The sequence below is a fragment of the Ailuropoda melanoleuca genome, chromosome 10, assembly GCF_002007445.2.
Source record: "Ailuropoda melanoleuca isolate Jingjing chromosome 10, ASM200744v2, whole genome shotgun sequence".
In the NCBI taxonomy this organism is placed as follows: Eukaryota; Metazoa; Chordata; class Mammalia; order Carnivora; family Ursidae; genus Ailuropoda; species Ailuropoda melanoleuca.
In genome coordinates, this window is record NC_048227.1 from 74,879,086 (window position 1) to 74,904,999 (window position 25,914).

The 25,914-nt window shown below is 36.6% G+C and overlaps 1 protein-coding gene across 1 annotated transcript in view; it reads right to left on the reverse strand.

The window, feature by feature from the left end:
• THEMIS (thymocyte selection associated) overlaps nucleotides 1–25,914 on the reverse strand; it is a 175,899-nt gene that overhangs the window by 122,546 nt on the left and 27,439 nt on the right. Inside the window, exon 2 of the mRNA XM_011235092.3 lies at nucleotides 9,397–9,555. Coding sequence (XP_011233394.2) covers nucleotides 9,397–9,555 — 159 coding nt within the window. The remainder of the gene's footprint in view (nucleotides 1–9,396; nucleotides 9,556–25,914) is intronic.

Consider the following 25,914-nt stretch of genomic DNA (forward strand, 5'->3'; position numbering starts at 1 on the left):
AGGTTTTCATTAAATGATGCTAGAAAAACTGGACATCTAAAGAAAACAAATGAATATGCACACAGATTTTACACCCTTCACAAAAATTAATTCAACATGGATCACAGACCTAAATGTAAAATGCAAATCTATAAAACTTGGAGAAAATTACAGGAGAAAATCTAGGTGACTTTGGGTTTGATGATGACTTTTTAGTTATGACACCAAAGGCACAATCTATGAAAGAAATAATTGATAAGCTAGACCAAATTAAAAAAAAAAGTTCTGTTCTGTAATTAATATTGAATGAAAGGACAAGCCACAGGATGGGAGAAAATATCTGCAAAAGACATATTTGAAAAAGGACTTATATCCAAAATATACAAAGAACTCTTAAAATTCAACCATAAGGAAACAAACAACCTGATTAAAAAGTGGGCAAAACCCGAACAACCATTTGACCCAAGAATATATACAGATGGCAAATAAACATATGAAAAGATGCTCAATATCAGATGTCATTAAGGAATTGAAAATTAAAACAATAATGAGATACCATAGGTATATATGTATTCGAATAGACAAAATCCAAAACACTAACCACACAAAATACTGATGAGGATGTAGAACACAAGAAACTCCCATTCACTGCTAGTGCGAATGCAAAATGGCACAGCCATTTTGGAAGACAGTTTGGCAGTTTTTTTAAACTAAATATATTCTGGGGCACCTGGGTGACGCAGTCGTTAAATGTCTGCCTTCGGCTCAGGGCGTGATCCCCGAGTTCTGGGATCGAGCCCCACATCAGGCTCTTCCACTGGGAGCCTGCTTCTTCCTCTCCCACTCCCCCTGCTTGTGTGCCCTCTCCCACTGGCTGTCTCTCTGTCAAATAAATAAAATCTTAAAAAAAAAAAAAAAACTAGGGGCGCCTGGGTGGCACAGTGGTTAAGCATCTGCCTTGGCTCAGGGCATGATCCTGGCATTATGGAATTGAGCCTCACATCAGGCTCCTCCGCTATGAGCCTGCTTCTTCCGCTCCCACTCCCCCTGCTTGTGTTCCCTCTCTCGCTGGCTGTCTCAATCTCTGTCAAATAAATAAATAAAATCTTTAAAAAAAAACCAACTAAATATATTCTTACCATATGGTCTAGTAACTATGTTCGTTTGTACTTAGCCAAATGAGTTGAAAACTTATATCCATACAACCACCTGCACATGAGTGCTTATACTATCTCTATTTATAATTGCCAAAATATAAAAGCAACCAACTTGTTCTTCAGCAGGTGAATGGCTAAATGAACCATGGCAATGAAATATTATTTAGCACTAAAAAGAAATGGCTATAAAGCCATAAGAAGACATTATGGTATTTTGATATTGGAGAAGCATATTTGGGGGCAGAAAATCTCTGTACCGTCTGCTTGATTTTGCCGAATCTATGTTGCTCTATAAAATGGAGTTTTAAGTTTTAAAAAGGCAAGGAAGGGGATTAAAATGGTACACTAGAAAATATTGATTTAACAAAAAACACCAAAAAGCCTAAGACATATGGAAAATAAATAGCAAAATGGTAGATGTAATCCTACTTTAGCAGTAATTACATTAAGTATAAGTGGATTAAACACTCCAATTGAAAGGCAGAGATTGGCAGAACAGATTTAAAAACATCATCTGTTTGCTGCCCACAAGAGATATACTTTAAATTCAAAGATACAAATAGTCTGAAAGTAAAAGAATGTAAGAATATAGATCAGGGGTTAGGCAAGATGGCAGAAGAGGAGGGGACCTTGTTTCATCTGGTCCCTTGGATTTAGCTGGATATCTATCAAACCATTCTGAACACCCATACATTCAGCCTGAGATGTAAGAAAATGTATCTGGAACACTACAAGTAGAAAAGCAACTGCTTTTTGCAAGACAGGAGGTGCAAAGTCATATATCTACGGGGAGATGCTGGAAGATAAATGGCGGGGGGGAGGAACCTCCATAAGCTGGCTACTGGAAAGTTATATAACACTGGAGCGCAAAATCAGAACCCTTAGAAATCTGCTCCAGTGAGAGACATCCCTTTCTGAAAGGGGCTCAGGGGATGAAAAGGGCAGAATTCCAGGCTGGTCATTGCATTCTCAGGGTCCCAGGAGACATAGAATTAACAGGCGTGCCTGAACTGGTAGAGTGCCCAAGGAGCGCAGCAGGAAAAGTGGTTATGATCAGTGAGCCTGAGAGGGACTCTAAGCTCAGGTCGCCATAAACCGAGAGCCAGGCTGATCGGGTGACCACTCTTTGCATGAGCACCCTGAAAAGGACTGGAATGTGCAGGCTGTTTACCATACCCTGGGAAGGGTGAAGTGGCTGCACCCACGACCAGGCAATAGTTCTCAAGGCAGTGGCAGCCCCTGGAAAGGACAGTAGGGCAGCACCCAGCTGTGACCCAGGAGCAGTGGAACAGGGTGTGTGCACAAGCCCACAATTACTTGCAGTCCAAGGACACAAAGGGCAGTGGCACTCGGGGATCCCTGTGACTCTCCTGAGGAGGACTGCAATGGGCTTGCACTGAATTTTGTACATACAAAAGTGAAAACTGTTTGTCCCAGAGGGTTTATTGAAGAGGGATGACCACAATCTTTTAGTTCTGGGCCAGATATCCGGCACAGCCATTTTTGCTCCGATCCTCTGAAGACGTGTGGAAAGCCTCCAGGGAACAAGAGCCACACAGACAACTAGCTTACACCGAGCCCAGACCCCTGACAGGGGGTGGGGCAACTCCACCCAGCAATTCACACAGCAAGCCCCTCCCCCAGAAGACAGACTGGAAGAACAGGTGGATTACAACTTTATGGATCCTACAAGACTATAAAACTCCAGCGCCAGGGGAAAATAGTATATTGAGCTCCAGGTGTTCCCTCATGACTCATTTATCTTTCAATCTAAAATTTTCCTTTTTTTTTTTTTTTACCTTATTCCCATTGCAACTAGATTCTTATTTTACCAACTTATGTTTTTAAGTCACTTTTTAACTTTTATTTTTTACATCTATATTTTATAGATATATGCTTCACTTTAGTCCTTTATTCACTCTATTCCAATATATATATATTTTTTTCCTTTTTTTGCAATTTTGGGATGTTGTGTCTTCTAACACACAGATCAAAATTCAATCAGGAACAAGTGGATCACACTGCTTTATCCACCCTGCAAGATTATAGTCTCTCTTCCCCCTACCCCTTTTTTGTTTTGTTTTGTTTTGGTTTTGTTTGCTTTTCTGTAGGGCTTCTGACCACTTTGGATTTGTCGAAAGTGTATTTTGCTTGGGTCGTGGTTGATATTTTGGACTCTGCTCATTCACTCACCCATCCTTCTCTAGGCAAAATGACTAGATGGAGGAATTCACAACAAAAGAAAGAACCAGAGGCAATGTTCTCTGCCACAGAGCTTAATCAATAGGGATATAGATAAGATGTCAGAGATGGAATTCAGGATAGCAATTATAAAATAAATAACGAGTCTTGAAAAAAGCATAAATGACAGTACAGAATCTCTAAGGGTGGAAATGAGATTTAATTAAGTCAAACTTAAAAATGCTATGAATAAGATGAATTCTAAATTGTGTGCTCTAACAACTGGATAAATGAGGCAGAAGAGAGAATAAGTGATCTAGAGGACAGGCTGATGGAAAGGAAGGCAGTTGAGGAAAAGAGAGAAAGGTAATAGCCCATAAAGAAAGGCTTGAGAAATTAATTATGCCCAGAAATGAAATAATATCAGAATTGTTGAGGTGCCCAAGGGAGTGGGAAGAGAGAGGATCAGAAGGTATATTTGAGCAAATCATAGCGGAGAACTTTCCTAATCTGGGGAAGGAAACATGTTCTGAGAAGAACATGCAGCCAAGGATACTTTATCCAGCAAGGCTGTCATTCAGAATGAAAGGAGAGATAAAGAGCTTCCAGGACAGACAGAAATGGAAAGAATTTGTGACAACCAACCCAGCCCTGCAAGAAATTTTCAGGGGAATACTGTAAGTGAAAAGAGACCCCAAAATTAACATAGGTGAGAAAGAAACAGAGACAATCTACAGAAACAGGGACTTTACAGGCAATATAATGGCACTAAATGCATATCTTTCAATAGTTACCCTGAATGTAAATGGGCTAAATGCTCCAACCAAAAGACCCAGAGTATCAGAATGGATAAAAAAGCAAGACCCATCTATATGCTGTCTACAAGAGACTCATTTTAGATCTAAAGACACCAGCAGGCTGAAAATAAGGGGGTGGAGAACAATTTATCACACTAGTGGACCTCAAAAGAAAGCTGGGGTAGCAATCCTCATATCAGACAAATTAAACTTTAAACCAAAGACTGTAGTAAGAGATGTAGAGAGACACTATATAATACTTAAAGTGTCTATTCATCCAGAAATCTATCAATTGTAAATATTTATGCCCCCAACATGGGAGTAGCCAATTATATAAACCAATTAATAACCAAAGTAAAGAAACAGATTGATAATAATAAATTAATAGTAGGGGACTTTAACATCCCACTCACAACAATGGACAGATCATCTAAGCAGAAGATCAACAAAGAAACAAGGGCTTTGAATGACACACTGGACCAGATGTACTTCACAGATTTGTACAGAACATTACATCCTAAAACAACAGAATACTCATTCTTCTCAAGTGCACATGGAACATTCTCCAGAATAGAGCACATACTGGGTCACAAATCAGGTCTCAACTGATATCAAAAGACTGAGATTATTCCCTGCATATTTTCAGACCACTATGCTTTGAAACTTGAACACGATCACATGAGGAAATTTGGTATAAACTCAAACACTTGGAGGTTAAAGAGTATCCTGCTAAAGAATGAATGGGTCAACCAGTAAATTAAGGAAGAAATTAAAAATTCCTGGAAACTAATGAGAATGAAAACACATTGGTTCAAAACCTCTGGGATACAGCAAAGGCGGTTCTAAGAGGGAAGTACATAGCAGTACAACCCTCACTCAGAAAATTAGAAAAAATCCCAAATACACAAGCTAACCTTACTCCTAAAGGAGCTGGAGAAAGAACAGCAAGTGAAGCCTAAGCCAAGCAGGAGAAGAGAAATAATAAAAATTAGAACAGAAATCAATGAAATAGAAACCAGAAGAACAGTAGAACAGATCAATGAAACTAGAAGTGGTTCTTTGAAAGAATTAATAAGATCAATAAACCTCTGGCCAGGCTTATCCAAAAGAAAAGAGAAAGGACCCAAATTAATAAAATCATGAATGAAAGGGAAAAGATCAAAACCAATACCAAGGAAATACAGACAATTTAAAAAACATATTATGAGCAGCTATATGCCAACAAATTAGGCAATCTGGAAGAAATGGATGCATTCCTGGAAACTTATTAACTACCAAGACTGAGATAGGAAGAGGTAGAAAATCTGAACAGACCCATAACCAGCAAGGAAATTGAAGCAATGATCAAAAACCTCCCATAAAACAAGAGTCCAGGGCCATATGAGTTCTCAGGGGAATTCTACCAAACATTTAAAGAAGAAATCATATCCTTTCTACAGAAGCTATTCCAAAAAAATATAAATGGAAGAAAAACTTCCAAACTCGTTCTATGAGGCCAGCCTTACCTTGATCCCATAACCAGACAAAGACCCCATCAAAAAGGAGAAAGACAGACTAATATCCCTGATGAACATGGATGCCAAAATACTCACCAAGATACTAGCCAATAGTATCTAACAGTACATTAAAAAGATTATTCACCATGACCAGGTGAGATTTATTCCTGGGATGAAAGGGTGGTTCAACACTCTCAAATCAATCAATGTGATAGATCATATTAATAAAAGACAAGAATCATATGATCCTCTCAATTGATGCAGAAAAAGTATTTGACAAAATACAGCATCTTTTCTTTATTAAAACTCTTCAAAGTATAGGGATAGAAGGAACATACCTCAATATAATAAAACCCATCTGTGAAAAGCCCACAGCATCATTCTCAATGGGGGAAAATGGAGAGCTTTTCCTTAAAGTCAGGAATATGACAGAGATGGGCACTCTCACCACTTCAACCTAGTACTAGAAGTCCTAGCCTCAGGAATCAGACAGCAGAAAGAAATAAAAGGCATTCAAATTGGCAAAGACGAAGTCAAACTCTCTCTCTTAGCAGATGACATGATACTTTATGTGGAAAACCCAAAAGACTCCACCCCAAAATTGCCAGAACTCATACAGGAATTCAGCAGTGTGGCAGGATACAAAATCAATGTACAGAAATCAGTTGCATTTCTATACACCAATGAGACAGAAGAAAGAAAAATTAAGGAGTTGATCCCATTTATAATTGCACCAAAAACATAAGATACCTAGGAATAAACCTAACCAAAGAGGCAAAGGATCTGTACTCTAGAAACTACAGAACACTTATGAAAGAAATTGAGGAAGACACAAAGAAATGGAAAAACATTCCATGCTCATGGATTGGAATAATAAACATTGATAAAATGTCTATACTGCCCAGAGCAATCTACACATTCATTGCAATCCTTATCAAAATACCATCTACATTCTTCACAGAGCTGGAACAAATAACCCTAAAATTTGTATGGAACCAGAAAAGACCCTGAATAGCCAAAGGAATGTTGAAAAAGAAAACCAAAGCTGGGGGCATCACAATGATTTTGGATGTGCCAATCTCCATAATCATGTGAGCTAATTCCCTATAATAAATGTATGATAGATATTCCAAAAAAAGCTAAGTGTTTTCACTACTCTCATAAGAAACACTCCTACTAGAAGATTCTAGTCATTTTAACTTACTAAATATTTATTATACACATCTTCTCTTAAACACTGTGGGGATTATAGCAGTAAAAGAGATTCAGATTCTGTTGTCAGCAATGTTGTAATCTGTTAAGCAGTTGGTCCTCATAAGAGAAGCACACAAATAACTTCAATTACATTCAAAATGTGATAAATTGCATTTATCATGAAAGACTATAGTTATTCAAAAAGGGAATTGTTACATTCAATTAGAATACTCAGGGAAAGCTTCTCATAAAGCAATGGTTTGTAACCTTGACTGCTCATTAGCATTACCCTGGTCGCTTCAGGAAACTTTGGTAACCAGACTTCATTCCAGACTAAATAAATCAAAATATCTCAGGAAAGTGGCCTGAGCATCAGGATATTTTAAATCTCCCTAGGTGATTTCCAGTGTGCAGCCAAGTTTGAGAATCATTGCTATAAAGGATGGTGGTAAGCAAGAAGTAAATAGAATTGAAAAACAGGTAAGATTCCAGTTGAACGGAAGAATCCTCTCCTCATGTAGCTAATTTATCTTCATTCTCCAAATCTGAGCTCAAGTATAACATTCTTTTAAAAGCTTTGAAAAACTTGACTCCAATTGATAATAATGGTAATAAAACCTGACACTTTTTTATAGCCCTTACTATATGACAAGTACCATTCTGAACACTTTAAATATATTTCAATATTCAATCCTCCCCAAAACACTAGGAGATCAATAGTATTATTATTCTCATTTTACATAAGAGTAAGTAAGTTGGCAAGGTTATACAACTAACAAGTGGCACAGCTGGAATTCAAATAATGACTCCAAAATCCATGCTCTGAAATATGACCAACTGGAGTTAGATATTCCTTATCAAGACTCTCATGGAACTCCCCATGCATATCTCTTCTCTTTTTTTTTTTTTTGAACCCATGGATATTTCAATTGTACCATGAATGACATCATATTGTAAGGGTTTACTAGATTTTTCTCCTACACTAATCATTTATTCACTCATTCATCCATTCACTAAACGACTACTGAAAAAGGGCCTGGTATTAGATATAAAGTCATATATGTCATACTTTATTTGTCATGAAGTTTTAGTTGAGAGGTCAGCAAACTGTAGTTCACAGGCCAAATTCTGCTGGCCACCTATTTTTGTAAATACATTTTTATTGAACCACAGCCACGTCCGTTGGTTTATGTATCATCTATAGCTTCCCTCATGTTACAGCATCAGAGTGGAATGGTTGTGACAGAGATCATCTGGTGGCAAAGTCTAAAATATTTACTATCTGGTTCTTTATAAAAAAAAACATTTGCCAGCCCCTGGTCTGGAAAATAAGACAAATAAGAAAATCATCCATGATTACCCAATGCTATTGGTGAACAAGATATTGTGGGAATATAAAAGAGAGATACCTAGAATAGGTTATGGCATCAGCAAAAGTATTCCAGAAGATACGATATTTGAGCTAATTTTGGAAGGGTGAGTAGAGTTAACTAGAAAAAGAAGAGCAACCAGATGTGTCAGTAGGATCAGACTGGGAAGTTTAGCAATGATCCAGGGATCTAGATTCTACTTATAATAGGAATAAAGAAAGTAAATATATTTAAGGGATATTAGTCCTACATAACTTTGTAAAATATCTTTGATTTCTTCATTCTTACTAGCATAGCAAGTAATACATACAGTTAGAACTCATGAAGTATTTAACAGAAAATATTAAGTCCTAAGTGAAGAATATTTATTAAAAAGGGAGAAATAATTTGCCTTCTATTAGTCCTTTAAAAGCACTGATGTGGAGAAAAATGAACCCTCATGCACTATTGGTGGGAATGCAAATTGGTGCAGCTATTGTGGAAAATAGTATGGAGATCCCTCAAAAAATTAAAAATAGAACTTCTGTATGATCCAGTAATTCCACTGCTGGATATTTATCCAAAGAATACAAAAATACTAATTCAAAAAGATACATGCACCCCTATGTTTACTGAAGCATTATTTATAATAGCCAAATTATGGGGACAAGGGAATCGGCCCAAGTGTCCATTGACAGATGAATGGAGAAAGAAGATGTGGTGTATATATATATATATATATATACACATATATATAGGGATATTATTCAGCCATAAAAAAGGATGAAATCTTATCATTTGCAACAACATGGATGGATCTAGAAAGTATAATGCTAAATCAGTCATAGAAAGACAAATACCATATGATTTTACTTATATGTGGAATTTAAAAAACAAAACAAATGAAACAAAGATAAAAGAGACAAACCAAAAACAGACGCTTAACTATAGAGAATAAACTGATAGTTACCAGAGGGGAGGTAGAGGTGGGGGGATGGGTGAAACAGGTGAAGAGGATTAAGAGTATACTTACCAAGATGAGCACTGAGTAATGTATGGAACTATTGAATAGGTATATTGTACACCTGAAACTCATATAACACTGTATATAAAAAAATTAAAAAGAATTCTAATTTTTTCACCCACTGCCCTAGAATGAAAAAAAGCTACCACTTGTTTTCAATTGCATAGACGTATATTAACAATAGTTTTATAAATGTGAAATGGCTGCAATATACTGTACCCGGAAAGTTCATAGGCAGCTCAAATGGTTGTAGAGACTCGCAACCCTCAATGTGCTCACAAATTTCAGCTATGATCTTCTTAATTTTGAGACCAGTAATTTTAATCACTTCTCCTGTTGACAAACAGCATTCATTTCCAAACATTTCATAAATGGAACCTAAAAAAAAAAAAGAGTTAAAACAGCTTTTAAAAAAAGAATTAAATAAGGATGAACAAAGTAGGAGTCTAAAGATTCATATAAAGTGTTTTTATTCAGTTCCTTTCCTAGCTACCTACTCAACAGGAATTTAATCAAGCTTGACAAAATGTACAGCATGTACCAAGAAAAATATTAGATTTTCACTTCATCCACTGGGCAAAGAATAAACAACCTTATTTTTGTTATTATTGTAAATTAGATTTATGGTTTCCCCAGCACCTTTAGCTCATCATTCCAAGGTCAAACGACAAACATGTCTTCAATTGCTGGGACTTATGATCTATTTTTGCTGGGTCACAGAATTAGGCTCATATGAGTCAACAGTGATCTAAGTATGTATTGCAAACAAAGTTGTAATACAATCCAAGATTCAAAGACAGAGTCTATATACCAAGGCCTTATATTAAGAGAATCATATCTATTTATTAAACCTGTTTCTCTTCATCATCATGAATATAAGAGTTTCTGTCCATTTTATCTCTTAATTTTTGACAAGTTGGAAATACCTCTTGGTATACTTATGGCAACAGGGGGCAGACCAGCCCAGATAAACTGAAAAACTTCATTTTAGTTCAGAATTTCCTAAACAAACCTCTTATAGATACTAAAGCTAAGCTTTTCATCCATTTATTTTCCTCTTACATCTCCTGGTAGAAGTAGAGTGAGCAGTGAAATAACCAGAAAATGAGCAACAGAAAAGAGGAGAGGCAAAAATTCTGGATAATCTACCCCAAGTAGAAAGGTAACAACCCAAAATTACATCTCTAAGATATTATTACTTTACAACTGAACAGTAAATGAAAGGTTGATGTAAAAAAAACTACAGAGCTGTGGGGACTTTAAACATATCAATTCTTCCCTACTTCCAATATGATTTATATTCTCTTTACCACACTAAAATGTGAACAATAGAAGTATGAGATTTCAGGTTGGTTTATTCTCCAAATTCTTCTCTATTGAACCCCCTCCTCATAGAATCTTACCTGATATATAGCACCTAAAACATTTTTGTAGCATTAATGGTTATCATAAAAGTCATTAAGCCTGGCATCCAATCTAGAATTAAGCAACTCCATTGTATCAGAGCGTCAACAGGGAACGGGGGCACACCCAAATTATAGTAATTTAAGATTTTAACCAAGGGACAATTTACACAGAGGCACAGCCAGTTCTAGGTAACATGAGAAAATAAATATCCTGACCTCACTCTTCTCCCTCCATTTGATCTACTGCCAGGGTACCCTCCTTTGGCCAAATTCAGCCAGAAGCCAGAGGACAAGAGAGCTACTGATGGCACCACAAAAATCAGACTCCAAGGTAGACAGTGGAAATAGAAGTCCAGCACACCACCCTTACTGCCCATTATTGAACGAGGACCATTTTTGCCAATATGCTAGTATATCTGCTCCTCAAGTTCGGCGTATGTACTTCCATAACTCCCTCCTTTTCTAATACTATTCCCTTAACTATGCATGTGTTCATACCTCTCATTAACTCCCATACATAGTGTTGTCGGCTACCTCAAATCTTTTGTGGAACAACTGCGATATTAAAGACATAACAATAAATCTATAGTGACATTTTCCTCCAATGAACTTAGAACAGTTATTTTCTATGATCCTCATTTGGCAATTAATTACATACTAACATTTTATGTCTTCAGTATTATCTCATTCTATACTTCACTTTTTATGACTTTTGTTTTTATTACTCCCAATTCAAGTTAAACTTGATGAAAGAAAATATTGCATTATTTATTGCATAACTACAACACATCAATTGCCCTTCCTCATTCATTCACCAAACCTTAATGGAAACCTACTATGTGTCAGGCATTGTGATGGGCAGTAGGTAACAGATAAAATGCATAATCTCTTCCTTGTAAGAAGTGCTGTCTTGACAAGCAGACAAGTAAGCAGACACCATGCTAGATTACGAGAAAGTCATAACATAGGAAATATGGGACACTGTGGGAGAATACTGGAAGCATTTTAATTAAACGATTGCAACGTAAAGAGATTAGGGAAGGATTCCTGGAGGAGACTACAGCTGAGCTGAGGGTTTTTTTTTCCTTTTTTAAGATTTATTTATTTATTTGAGAAAGAGAGAGAACATGGGTGGGGGGGGGAAGGGCAGAGGGAGAGGGAGAGAGAATCTCAAGCAGACTACGTGCCAAGCATGGAGCCCACCATGGGGCTTGATTCCATGACCCTGAGATCACAACCTGAGCTGAAACCAAGAGTCAGACACTTAACTGACTATGCCACCCAGATGCCCCTAGCTGAGCTGAATTTTAAAGGAAGCAACACAAGATGTTGGGACAGGCAGAGGAAATAGTATCTGCAAAGGTACCGAGATGTGAAAGAGCTTGACACATTCTGGAAATTTCAAGTAGTCTCTTATGGCTCAAATGTAAAGTAAGAACGGGATAAGAAAGGAGACGAGAGAACAAAAAGAAGTCCAGATCACGCAGCATCTTTATGAGAGTACCAATAAACAAAAAGGTCAAAGTCTGAGCAACCTCAAAGTCAGAAAATCTAAATTTTCAGTTATCATGGTCCAGGAACGAATACCAATTTAATAAGAGATTGTATGTATCTACGTGCTTGCTATCCAAATGTGGTCTACTGTATCATCTGGGAGCTTGTTAGACTCTTGGCCAGACCCCAGACCTGCTGAATCAGAACCTGCATTTTTAGTGAGATCTCCAGATGATACATAAATACATTAACGTTTGGAAAGCAGTGATCTGGGCTATAACTGTATAACTGAAAAAGTCGCTGTCCCAAGACTTGTAAAACTAACCAGAAAAAGGACATGCCATACAAAAGCATTCAGTGTCATTAAGGTGGAAGATGTTGTAAGTGGGGACAGGGAAAAAGAAAGATTTTAAGTAGGGAAGTGACATGGTAAGATTTTTCTTTGTCACATGAAATAGAATATTTCATGAAGTCCATTGGGCTTAATTTCAATGCAATGAGTGTCTAATTGTAGATGTAATGTGTATCAAATTGACTGACTTGGAATGCCATCCTTCTCTCAAAGTTTCCACTGGAATTCAAAATTAAAACTTTGAATTTATGTGAGATTACATATCAATTTATAAGAATAGAAGCCAGAGAATTCTATGAAGAGAAAACTGAGTTTTAGTCACCACACAAGCTTTTGACTCTTCAGGTCTCTTTCCAAGAATCTCTCTTTTAAAAAAAGTCACTTCTTTCAGACATCAGGAAAAGAACATGATGCAAATACTAATCTTTTACATTTTTTTTAAATTATTTGTGACTCTCAATTTTCTCTACCCAAGAACGGTGTTTATTCATTTTTAATAAAGAAAGTGGTCACTGACACACAACACTAGAAAGCTACGTCCATGAAAGGAGACAAGAACATACAGGAAATTTATCCCTGAAACTTGAAGGGTTCCTGTCCTTTGTTATCACCAATATAATGTCTTCTACAATATATTTTTTCCTCAGTGGAAATATAAAATGGATAATTTTTAAAACAGCCAACTTTTATAATCTCAGAACGAGCAAATATAACATATGTAATTGCCTTTTAAAAATTTGCTGAGATATGCCTGAACTACATATTTATGTATAATACAGATATAGATATTAAAATAGTTTTCATTTCATTTTAACCATGACATGTATTTTGAATATGCAAATCTCAAATCTATTAAATCTTTATAGACTGATTCTTTCCAAGCCAGAGCATATGTATTCAGGAGAATGCCAAACATCAGAGAAAGCTGGAACAAAGCAGGCTGTTTTCAGTGATCAAACATCGCCCCTGAAGGCTGTAATGAAAGAGCCATGTGCCTTTGAAATCACCTTTTCTGTAATGCTACTTTGCTCAATAAAAACGACACATTAATATCCTTTTATGAGCTCATCCCTTATTTGACGATCCATACAAGCAACGCTATGATCACACTGGAACAGCCAAAACAGTTGGTTCAATAGATTTTCTTCCATTTCCTATAGAAAGTTAAAAACTTACATTGTTTAGAGGCTATTTTTCCCTTTACTCAAGATGTACCCATTCCCTCCATTCTCCACTTCCTTTACCAGGCCACTCGCTCAACCTCTTACCTCCTCACCTTTCAAAGTTCCACCAATCCTGAATATTCAGCTCCTATCCACCATCTTCTTCAAAGTGTTTCTTGATTCCTACACCTAGGTGAGAATTAATTCTCTCCTCTGTACTGTAAAGCAGTTTGCATGTATTTTCATTATAACCCCTATGTAATTATTATCCCAGCCTGCTATTGGAATACCATTTTCTACCCACTGATACTATGTATATTTTAGAATTTATCATGAGTTCCTAGAGATATCTCTTAACTATATTTATACCCATCCTCACATTACACACAACTAGTAGTACAGTTTTTGACACTTAGTTTTTGATCCTTTGTGAATGTTGAATTATATATACCTTAACTTTACTGTAAAATGACAATAAATTATTGTGAATGTAGTAGAAAACATGGTCAACCAAAGCTTTGGCATGGGTTATATTTTCATTTGCTATGTTTAATAGCAAATGTACAAGCATATATGAGATTAGCTAGACAAGGCATACTAGAATGGATAATTCTATAATATGAATCTCTTACTTGTTAAGTTTCTTACTTTACCATTAGGTTTACCATTTTTATATTGCTGAACTTGAGGGTGGTGCTCATGAAATAATCTGAGATAGGTTTAGAAGAATTAAGAAATTACACGTGCAAAGTTTGATTGATATTGTATGATAGTGTATATAGAGGCATGTCAGATTGGGATTGCCAGTGAAGATGTGTCTTTGCTCCTCATAAACAGGTGTGACTATTCTTTCTTTGTAAAGATTGTGCAAATTACCAAGAAGAAGCATTCCCACAAAGGAAACATGTAAGTGTGAAATAATTTTATTAGCAATGCTGTCCCTAGACTTGGTGGTTGACAAGGCATTCAGAGACCATTAGAGTAATTAGTTCAATTTTCCAAATGAATCTCTAGATAATTTACCATAGGCATAAAGCTTGAAGTGGCCTATGGTTGTAACAGACATTTACATAGCCAGTCAGTCTTCCATAAAAAGACTTTCTCTATCCCCTGTAGAGCAAAGTTATTCCCACTGTATGAAGAATATGCCTAAAAATAGATGAGCATGATATTGGAATGCAGTGTGGAAACAAGTAGGCATGAACAACAAGCTTGCAGTTTTACTAGGGCTGGATTCTACCAGCTGACACTGGATATACCACAGAGAGGTATATAAATCTGAACACTGACAGGAAATGATCTTGCAAGGTTATACGGACTCTCTTAAATTTGAAACTTTCCATTGCCAAAATATCAATATAAAGAGGGCAAAACGTTGGCATCAGGAAGTAAGAAAAATGATGGTCACATTAAGAAAAATTAAGGTATAATACTCTCTCTCACCTGTAAGAATATGGGGTTCTTCTTGTGAGGTGGGAATATAGGTGTTATGCAGGAAGTCAAGTCTAAAGACAGAAATATGCTAGAAACTTTTGTGAATGTTGGTGAGTCTTAAAAACTATAAACATGGAGGGACACCTGGCTGGGGCAGCAGGTTAAGTATCCAACTCTTGGTTTCAGCTAAGGTTGTGATCTCAGGGTCCTGAGACAGAGCCCCACTTTGTGCACCCACTCAGTGGGGAGTCCGCTTGAGATTCTCTCACTCTCCCTCTACCCCTGCCACCCCCCATGCTCTCTCTCTCTAAAAATAAATAATTTTTTAAAAAAAGTACAAACATTGAAAAGCAATGAAAACCACAACAGGTTGGAAAGGCTGAGGCCTGAGAGCCAATATAGCAGATTAAAATAGTAGTAAAACCAGAAACCGGAAAATGTCCACTTTTCAGCAGTCTGTGTGATATGTGTGGCATTTAAATGACTAAGTTTTAGGGGCTGAGGAACAAAAATGCATAGTTTCATATGCTAGCTAAAAACATGATGTTTGTTTAATGGCAGAATCAATTCAATAGATTCAGTAAAACTGTAATGGGAGTTTGCAAGTTGGGTATTAGGATAGAAGTCATCATTGTGTCTCTGTGTTTACAATTATCAGAGCAAAGGGATTTGGGATGTGTATATATGAAATGACTATTCCCCCCTCACATCAATGAAACATTTCCCTATAATGATGGAACAAATCAGTGTTTCTACATCTCCTGACACTACTACTGACCAAATATTCCCCACATTTTACCCAAGTTTCAACCCTCAAAATGATATCATAAATAGCATTATAATTTTTTTATATGAACAATTTTGCATTGGGAACTGTCTTATTATTTTAAGAAGAACTTGGTTTCAAATACATTTTATGTACTTTAGTATAATTGCCTATGCTTTATATCCTAAATATTAAATATAGCTACTACAAACCTCTATAGCCTTTTAAAATAATAAACCTGTTCTCTTATCTCATTTAATGAATATAAATGTACTGATTGAATTGATTATACATGGGCTCCAATGCACTGTAATGTGTTCATCCAATGCATAAAAATTAAGCTCCACTGTATTATAAATTTTCCTTAAGTTCATTAGTATTGAATACCTCATTAAGTATTCTGCTTATGAAATACGGTTTAGACATTGAGAGTAATGGTTCTGAAACTTTTATAAGAACTTTGAAGTTATTTTATGCCCACTGACGTAAATAATAAAAAAATATGCTTGTATTTTGTATGTTTTTCATTTTTCATTTTATTTTTATAATAACTCATTCATATTGCATTTTATTAAGTTACCAGTCCATAATGGGTTGGGAAAACAAAAGAAATTGAACCTTCACCACAGTAGGTTGACCCTAAGCCATTAAGTACAAATGTATGCCCACAGTCAGTGCAGGGAACCAGGATGTAGTCTGAGGAAGTTAGAAAGTTAGAGTGAAATTTGAACACACTGGAAAAAGAAAGTTATAAACTAATACACTAAGTCTTAAGCAGTATTATTAACTCATCTATCTCAATGTCACCAGCAGCCTGAGTGCCCTGACTAAAAAACACAGGAATTTTAATCAACTTGACAGTAATAGTTCTAATTGAAAATTATTACATTGGCATTCTAATTTGTACATTATAATCTTCTGATTGTATGAGGCAGTGCTTGAACCTAATTGACCCTGGATGCTTTTGAGTTTTTAGACCTACACAGCTAAGCTCCAAAACCTGGAGCAGGTGAAATTCCCTAAGAGATGAATTCCATGAATTGTATGTGAGTGCCAAGTACTCTGCATGAGAGAGATAGCAAATATCTAGACTATATTCTACCATTTACCCTTCCCAGCACTAATTACCCATGGCACATTTCCAGCTGAATCCAGATGAGGCCTAATCCTCCTCATCATGAAGTCCCAGGTGACTATCCATCAATTGAAGATGGCATGCCACGTATGAATTACTTCCAGCCCAGTCCTGCACTATGACTTATCTTGCCTTAAGCCCCACTGGCTGATATTTATTTATTTATTTATTTATTTATTTATTTATTTATTTATCCATCCATCCACCCATTTTTATTTTTAAAGATTTTTAATCCTCAGATTGAGCTAATTTTTAAAAGGATTTTATTTCTTTATTTGTCGGGGCAGGGGGGGCGAGAGAGAGAGAGAGAGAGAGAGAGAGAGAGAGAGAGAGAGAGAGAGAGAGAATGAGCACAGCTGGGGGAGTGGCAGGCAGAAGGAGAAGGAGGCTTCCCTCTGAGCAGGGAGCCTTATGTGGGACTCGATCCCAGGACTTTGGGATCATGACCTGAGCGGAAGCAGACACTTAACCAAGTGAGCCACCCAGACTGAGCTAATTTACTCACACAGGTTTAGTTATATGAAATCTGGCAGAACAATGCAGATTCCCTGAATCCATCTTTTTTTTTTTTTTTCCAGGGCAGCTGTCTGAATTGAGGCATAAAACACTTAACTTGGTAACAATCACAACTTTGTATAGCCCGATGGCAGCCATAAGATGAGTTTCAGTTTCATTTACATCTCTAAGCACAGTGCTGCTAATTCTAATGATCTCTTGAATCACTGAGTTTCAGTGTCAGACAGGAGCTTAAATACAATCTTATCCTACCAATGTTTTTACAATGACTGAGTCTCTGTACAGTATCTCTACCAAGTAGTTGTCCAAACTATATTTGAACGCTTTCACTGATTGAATTCCAATTATTTCAAGGTAAACTACTCCACTTTTGAGCAATTCTGACTGTAAAAAATCCTCTGCATTTTTTTAAGTGCAATATGTGCTCCTATAGGATATACACATTAGAACGATTTTTTAGCCATTGGAATCATACAGAAAACATTTTTTAAAGATTTTATTAATTAATTAATTTATTTATTTATTTGAAAGAGAGAGAGAGAACAAGAGAGAACATGAGCAGGGGCAGAGGGAGAAGTGGACTCCTCTCGGAGCAGGGAGCCCGATGTGGGGCTCGATCCCAGGACCTGAGATCATGACCTAAGCCAAAGGCAGATGCTTAACCGACTGAGCCACCCAGGTGCCCCTTAATTCTTTTTTTTAAAGTTTTATTTATTTAAGTAATCTCTACACTCAGTGGCACTCAAACTCATGACTCAGAGATCAAGAGTCACACGCTCTTCGGATTGAGTCAGCCAGGCATCCCCCATTTAATTCTTCTACAAAGCAGCCTTAAATGTTTGAAGATAGCTTCCAAGGTTGTCCTTTCTAACAAATTAATCTGTCCAACAACTGAAATATGTTCAGGGCCACTCCCTACAGCATAGGTTGCCTGATTATAAAACTACTTATAGTACAACTTATATGGATGTAAATAGCATTCTCAGAGTTGTGTAACATGGTATCATGCCTCTCAAAAATCGTGCCCTTGAGTGTTCCAGGGGAGGGTCAATAGTGCCTATCGAGGATGAAACTTGTCATGAAACTAAAAATCTTTGTATGAGCAATAAGGCAGCCATTTCACACTAGCAACATTTGGCTTTGCCAACCAGTGAGTCAAAATAATTTCTATAAAAGAAAAAGTAAAAATGTCCTAAAGCTGAGTAGTAAATTTAAGGAAATAATACATCATCAGTAACTGGATTCTTCTCTGCATTTCTTTCACCATTAAAGCCAAGACATTAAGTTTATTTTCCCCGGTCAAGGAGAGAGATTTAGTCATTATTTAGTTCTGAGATGCAAAGAATTTTTCAATACTTGGGGAGATTATAATCCTGAAAAGATAGATTTTACTGGAAGGGGACAATGTTTTTTTTCACTATTGCCAAAATCTTTTTATGTGAATATAAGAATCAAATAATAAGATTATCATATTGTAGACTGTAGACAAGGGAGACTCAGTGCATGACATAAAGGAATTGTCTGTCTGGCTGCAAAAAAATTAGGTTTTTTTTTTTAATTGCAAAGATGAAAAAAAATCCAATACTCTATTTTTTATTTCCAAAATTTTCTCTTTGTGCCATACCAGGAAAAATATTAGTTTTATAAATCAAAGCTTTTGATTTACAAGAGCTGTTTCTTATTGAGAGGAGTAAAAGCCAGGTCCTAAAGAAGAAGGTCATAGAATTCATACATTGAAGTTAGTTTATAAAGAGAAGAGAGGAATCCCAGGCTATCTTTTGGGAGGCCAGCTGGGAAGGAGAAAGGTGAGTTCAATGGAGAGTCATCTTGGAGAAGATTAATTGGGGAGAGGTACAGAGATGGCCATAAATAGCCTACCCAATGTCCTCTATGATCAACTCCAGGTATCTGTGACTGCAGTCTCAGACAAATGGCCATTCTAATAAATATTACATTAACATGAAAAACAAGCCCAGTTTCTCAGCTTCTCACTTCTATCTTTTAAAGGCCTCCAACAATGAGGCCTGACTGCCCAGTAAAAATGAAGTCTATCCATATTTATCAGAGTTCCTTATGTCCACCTTCAGGTCTGATGACTTACTAGAACTCATGGAATTCAGAAAAGCTGTTATACTTACAGTTTATTATAGACAAATGTTACAGATTAAAATCAGCAAAGGAAAAAGGCACAGAGGGCAAAGTCCAGGAGACAAGTTTCAGACATTCTGCCAATGGCGTCACATGAACAGAATTTAATTCTACCAGCAATGGTGGATGACAGCATTTACAAATTACTGCCAACCAAGGAAGTTCACCTGAGCCTTGGTGTCCAGTTAAATAGGCATGGAATGTCCATATGACCTTAACTACTCAGTGTTCAACAATCCAGAGGTCAAAGTAATACAGCATGGCCCAGGACCCCAGTCAAACAAGAACTGGCATTTACCGTAAGTCATATCACCAATATGAGCTATCTAGAATAGCCCAAGTTCCAAAGTATGCACTCTTATCAGGCAGGATATTCCAAAGGAATCAGTCAAAGGCAAACCCTTTCTTTAGATTGTGCAGAGTTTGAACATCCAAAGGCTGCTGAGTTAACCCTTTACTATATACCATGTATCAAGATTTTGTTAAAGCTTGTCAGAAAAAAGCTGTCCTGGGCGCCTGGGTGGCTCAGTCGTTAAGCGTCTGCCTTCAGCTCAGGTCATGATCCCAGGGTCCTGGGATTGAGCCCTGCATCGGGCTCCTTGCTCAGCTGGAGCTTCTCCCTCTCCCTCTCCCTCTGCCACTTGCCCTGCTTGTGTTCCCTCTAAAGAGAGAGGGAAATAAATAAATAAATAAATAAATAAATAAATAAATAAAATCTTTTAAAAAAAATGAAAAAAAGAAAAGAAAAGAAAAAAAGAAAAGAAAAAAGCTGTCCAAGACTTGTATAGAGTAAAAAAGAATAACAGCCATCCTTTTAGTGGAGAGCTGAATATCATCTAGCAGACCTTTTAGAAATTGTCTGATTCTATAGATATATGCAGCTTTGAATGACATTAAATTGACTTACAGAAAATTGATAGAAATGTAAATGATATTTAGCCAAGCAATGCAAGTGATTATTTTCCACTGAAATAAAAATAAATTTTTCCACTACACATACAATTGACCTATGCCTCGTAGAAAAGATAACCCTAAATATTACATATTCAAGGACGATTATCAGGTATCAGGTTTGAATACCAGAAAATCCATTTCAGCATTTTTGACTATATTTTTGCATGTGTGTATGTGTGTGTTTGAACTGGTTTGAACTGGTTCTCTCATTTAGTGAGCTTAATAAAATTTTTCATGTGTTCATTTTATATTTATATGGGAGTAATGTTTTTATCTTTGTGAAAAAAATTTATTTTATCAACCTCACATTAGCTGCACAGTGTTTGCATTCTCTTTTCAGTATGTCTAGTCATTTGTAACAGAGTGGGATCCTTGATTCCCAGAAATGCATTGATAATCTGTTAAGGAGAACAGTCAATGTCTATATTTGGGTGGAAATTCAGCATTGAAACTCATCCCCCCTTACATATGTAAAGTGTTGTATATGGCTTATACTGCAAATTTCCTTTCCTTTTCTTTCTTCTTTTCTTTCTTTCTTTTTTCTTTTCTCTTTTTTTTTTTTTTTTTTGTTTTCCCNTTTTGGTTTGCCCTGCTTTCCCTTCCCGTTTTTCTGATTTACTAAGGAATTTTTTTTAAAGGTTTTATTTATTTATTTGACAGAGAGAAAACCAGCAAGAGAGGGAATACAAGCAGGGGGAGTGGGAGAGGAAGAAGCAGGCTCCCCAGCAGAGGATCCTGATGTGGGGCTAGATTCCAGAATGCCGGGATCACGCCCTGAGCCGAAGGCAGACGCTTAACGACTGAGCCACCCAGGCGCCCCGTACTAAAGAATTTTAAAAATATAATTGATAGGTGAAGAGAGAAGATTAAAGATCTATATCGTCTTCAAAATATATTAAACATACTCTAACCCTTCCATAAAGTACAATATTCATTATAAGGTACCTACCCGAGATGTCAATAGTTTTATTCAATGAATAAAAGTTTTATTTTTTTTAATTCCAGTTAGTTAGCATACAGTGTTATATTAATTTCACATGTACAAATAGTAGTTCAATACTTGCATACATCACCCTGGGCTCATCTGAACAAGTGTACTCCTTAATCCCCATCACCTATTTGACCCATCCCCCACCCACCTCCCCTCTGGTAACCAAGGGTTTGTTCTATATAATTAAGAGTCTGTTTCTTGATTTGTTTCTCTCTCTTATTTTTTCCCTGTGTTTATTTGTAAAAATTTTAAAATAAACACTGATTAACATTATTATATAGTTATGTGACTTAATAATATAATTCATATTTGCAGATCAAATTATTTTTCTTATAAGTCTTTTCTCATTAAAACAAGTCTGCAACAGATAAAATTTCAATATCATTTTTTAAGAATGATGTTTTTTTAATTTTATGTTCAAAAGAGTCAGATTGAGAAATTTTAAAACACAATAAAATTCTTAAGTGCACTCTAAATATTAAGTTGCCCTATGTTAAAGAGCTCAATATCCTCATAATCCCATGAAGTTTTGAAAACAATGAGGATGGTTTCATAGTTAATTGATATGACGGGCATAATATTTAAAGAATTTCCAGTATTCAATCTTACAATTCAGTAACTATTATCCACTGAGATCCTATACAATTCAGAGCACAATACCAGAAACTAAAAAAACAAAAAGCCAACCAACCAACCAACCAAATAAACAAAAACAAAAGATTCCTTTTCTTTGAGAAGTTTGTGTTCTAGGTAACTCGAAATGGAAGGCACACAGAAATGGTAAAGAATGAAAACAAGTAAGCTAGTAGACACTAGTGCTAGGCTCAAAGAATTGTGGCTAAGCTTACTAAAGTTTTTTGATATTTAATAGAACGGATAGCAGCCAAGGAAAAAAAAAAAGGGGTTTCTGTACTGTAGAAAAGGAAATGTGACTACTCTTTCTGAAGACTGTTCCTTTCCTCTGGGTGGAAAAAAAACAAAACAAAACAAAACGAAGAGCTCCTTTGCTTATATAAACCATTATTGTTGGAAAAACTCTGAGGCAACCACTGACTTCCATGCAGCTGTGCTTAGCCAAATGAATTCTCTGTAATATTAATTGATATGTTTGAGCCAAAAGTCTTTCTCTACACTGAGAAACAAAATAATGAATGGTTGTGAACCCACTGCAAGAAGCTCAATTCAGCTACTGAAACAAACTGCAAAACAGTTGCTTAAACAAACAAACAAACAAAAAATTTATTTCTCTCAAGTAACAATTCAGTGGTAACTTGTCAGGATTTACATGAAGTCTTTACTGGTTCCAGCTTTTCTCTATGATGCTATTCTCACCTCTTCAACATGAGACTTCCCTGTTAGGTTCTAACGTGGCTACTCTTGCTCCTACTAACATGTCTAAATTTTCAGTTAGTGAGAAATAAAAAATGAGAAAGTGATGGAGAAGAGGAGGAAACATTTCCTTTGTTTTACTGGCTTGCAACAGAAATTTCACACATCAAATACTTTCACTACCCATTGGCCAAAACTTAATCAAAGGGCCAAAATAAGTTTCAGGAGAGCTGTGCAATGCCATCTTTAACTGGGCAGTTGTGTTCACAGCTGAAACCTTTGTTACTACAATAGAAGGAGAGAATGGATATAGTTAGGAGGACAGTTAATAGACTCTCTCATCCAAAGGTGAGGGAAAGGTATATATATTTCATGCTTTAAATTAAGCTGCACTGTGCCTGTAAATCTTACATTGCAGGGGTGGAGAGACATATATTTTTCTCTGAAACACCAAAGCCAGGAGGTCTGTTGCTGAGGTGAGAGTGCAGGTTGGAATTTCAGGGCTGATCTTTATCTCTGCAGAAGAGATACAACTATCAAACCTCCCCACACACACACACACAGACACCAACACATGCATAAAATTCCTCTCTCCATTCATGCCTAGGCATTTAACTAGGTAAAAATCACAGATAAGAATGCCTCTCTAGAGTTAGGCTCAAATCCAGGATCTATATTTAATAGATATATGACCTCCAGCAATATCTTCATCTGTAAAATGGAGATAGTATCTCAATTTCCTTATCTTTAAAATGAGAATAGTAACATTACTTTAAATAGTTACTTCGAGGATCAAAGAAGGTAATTTTTAAATGCATATGAATCAGCACCTGTCATCTATACAGGGCTTAACAAATATTAGCTATCACTGACGTCATCATTATTATTCCCTATGATGTTGAAATCAAACAAATCAGTATAATGTTATATTATTATAAACTGGTGTGATTTTCTTGGCCAAGATGAAAGATAAGTGTGCTCTTATGGATGAGGGTAGGGCTTTCCCTGAATAAAAAATTGATATTTCCTTTGTCAATCATCCTAGGAAAAAGAAGATCATGGAAGAGAAAATAGAAACTTGAGAATGGCAATGAACTTTATTTCCAATTTGTATCAGTGAAACTTGGTATGCCACAAGTGGGTTACAAGGGCACCAACATACTGAACTTCTCATTCCTTGAAGTGACCAACGGAGGTGGGTCTAAGATGACTAGTGGCTTTGGCTGGTAACCTCTGGCTGTAAGTTGCCTTATCTATTTACCCCATGTCCCAAATAAATATTCCTATTATGTATATGTGTCTGACAGAATTTAAAGAGTTGGGAGGAATGGTCAAAGAGCACTCCTAATGGAAAAGGTTAAGTGCCTTCTTTCATATGGAAGTTGGCTGAGAAGTAACTGTTATGCCAGGGAAGGTTACAGCTCTAGAGCCATTCAGAAAAGTACCTTGAAAGACACTTTATTTGCGTATTTATCAAATTATTCATTTTTTTTCATTTTTTAATCTATTCAACAAATTAATTGAATACATGCTATGTGCCAAACAAAAGAATTATGATAAGTTTTACTGATATGGTGAGCAAATGACATGTGGACTCAACCTTCATGAAATTTTTAATATATTGTAATAAAAGATGTTAATCAAAAAATCATACAAATACACGATTACAAAATGATAATTACTATGAAAGAAAATTGCATAATACTAGGAGAAAGGGCCTGGGCTTCTGGGCTCCATGAATAGTACATCTGTATTACATTTATTTATTAAACTATTCAACAAATATTTATTGAGTGTCAAGCATACCAATCTCAAGGTTACAGTAAAGGTTTATTAAAAGATTGCACCTGGAACTTCTGTTTCTGGGAAGATGAAGTAGACATAAATTTTCCTAACCTCATGTATTCCAGTCTTGAAGGTGAAGAAGCTGTCAACCTAGAAATGCCAATGGGCACAGACAAAAACAAAACAAAACAAAACCTCCAACCAATCCTCTTCTCTCTAGCTAAAGAAATCAGGAAAGGAACAGCCCGGGAAGAAAGAAAATCTTTTGACAATTACCATTATATCATAGAAAAGAATTTGGTTCCACACCAGGAAAGGATGAGTGGAGATCTTAGAATCCCACCCCTGATGAGTGTAATTAGACACTCACCCACCCATTGCTGGGATGGTATCAAAAAAGGCAGAGTTGAGATGGGAATTACATATTTGTGAATCATTAAAAAGCCCCCAACCCCTGTCAGGTAGAGAGAGTCGGGACTTTCACTGTCACCCAGGAGTACTGAGGTGCCCTATCCCCTTGCCGCTGGGGTGATGTCAAAAGATGTCTAGTGAAAGACCAGGACTTTCACTACTGTCTGATGCAATGAGGCACCTCCCAAGCATAAAGCCCGTGAGTAATAGTAATAAGGCACTACCATCCCTCCCATCAAGAGTGGTCCTGGGGTGCCTGGGTGGAGCAGTCGTTAAGTGTCTGCCTTCAGCTCGGGGCATGATCCCGGCGTTATGGGATCGAGCCCCACATTGGGCTCCTCCGCTAAGAGCCTGCTTCTTCCTCTCCCACTCCCCCTGCTTGTGTTCCCTCTCTCGCTGGCTGTCTCTATCTCTGTCAAATAAATAAATAAAATCTTAAAAAAAAAAAAAAGAGTGGTCCAGTGAAGGCCAAATGAGGAGTCAGTGCTTCCACTCCAGCCAGCAGTAAGGAGGATCCGTTCCCCTTCACGTGTCAGTAGATGATAAAGGGGGAGCATGAACTTATATGCCACCTGACAATAATGAAGCAGTGCACCTCATCCCCTGCTGGAGAAATGAAAATCAGAAACCAAATGGAAAACTAGAGATATAATGGTAGATTTGAGCCTTGATATATCAATAGTCACATTAAATGTAAATGGTCTCAATATATCAATAAAAAGATAGAGACCAACAGAGTAGATTTAGAAACATGACCTGATTATATGCTATCTACAACAGACTCACTTCAAATATAACAATATAGACAGGTTGAAAAAAAATAGATGAAAAAAAAGATAGACAATGCAAACAT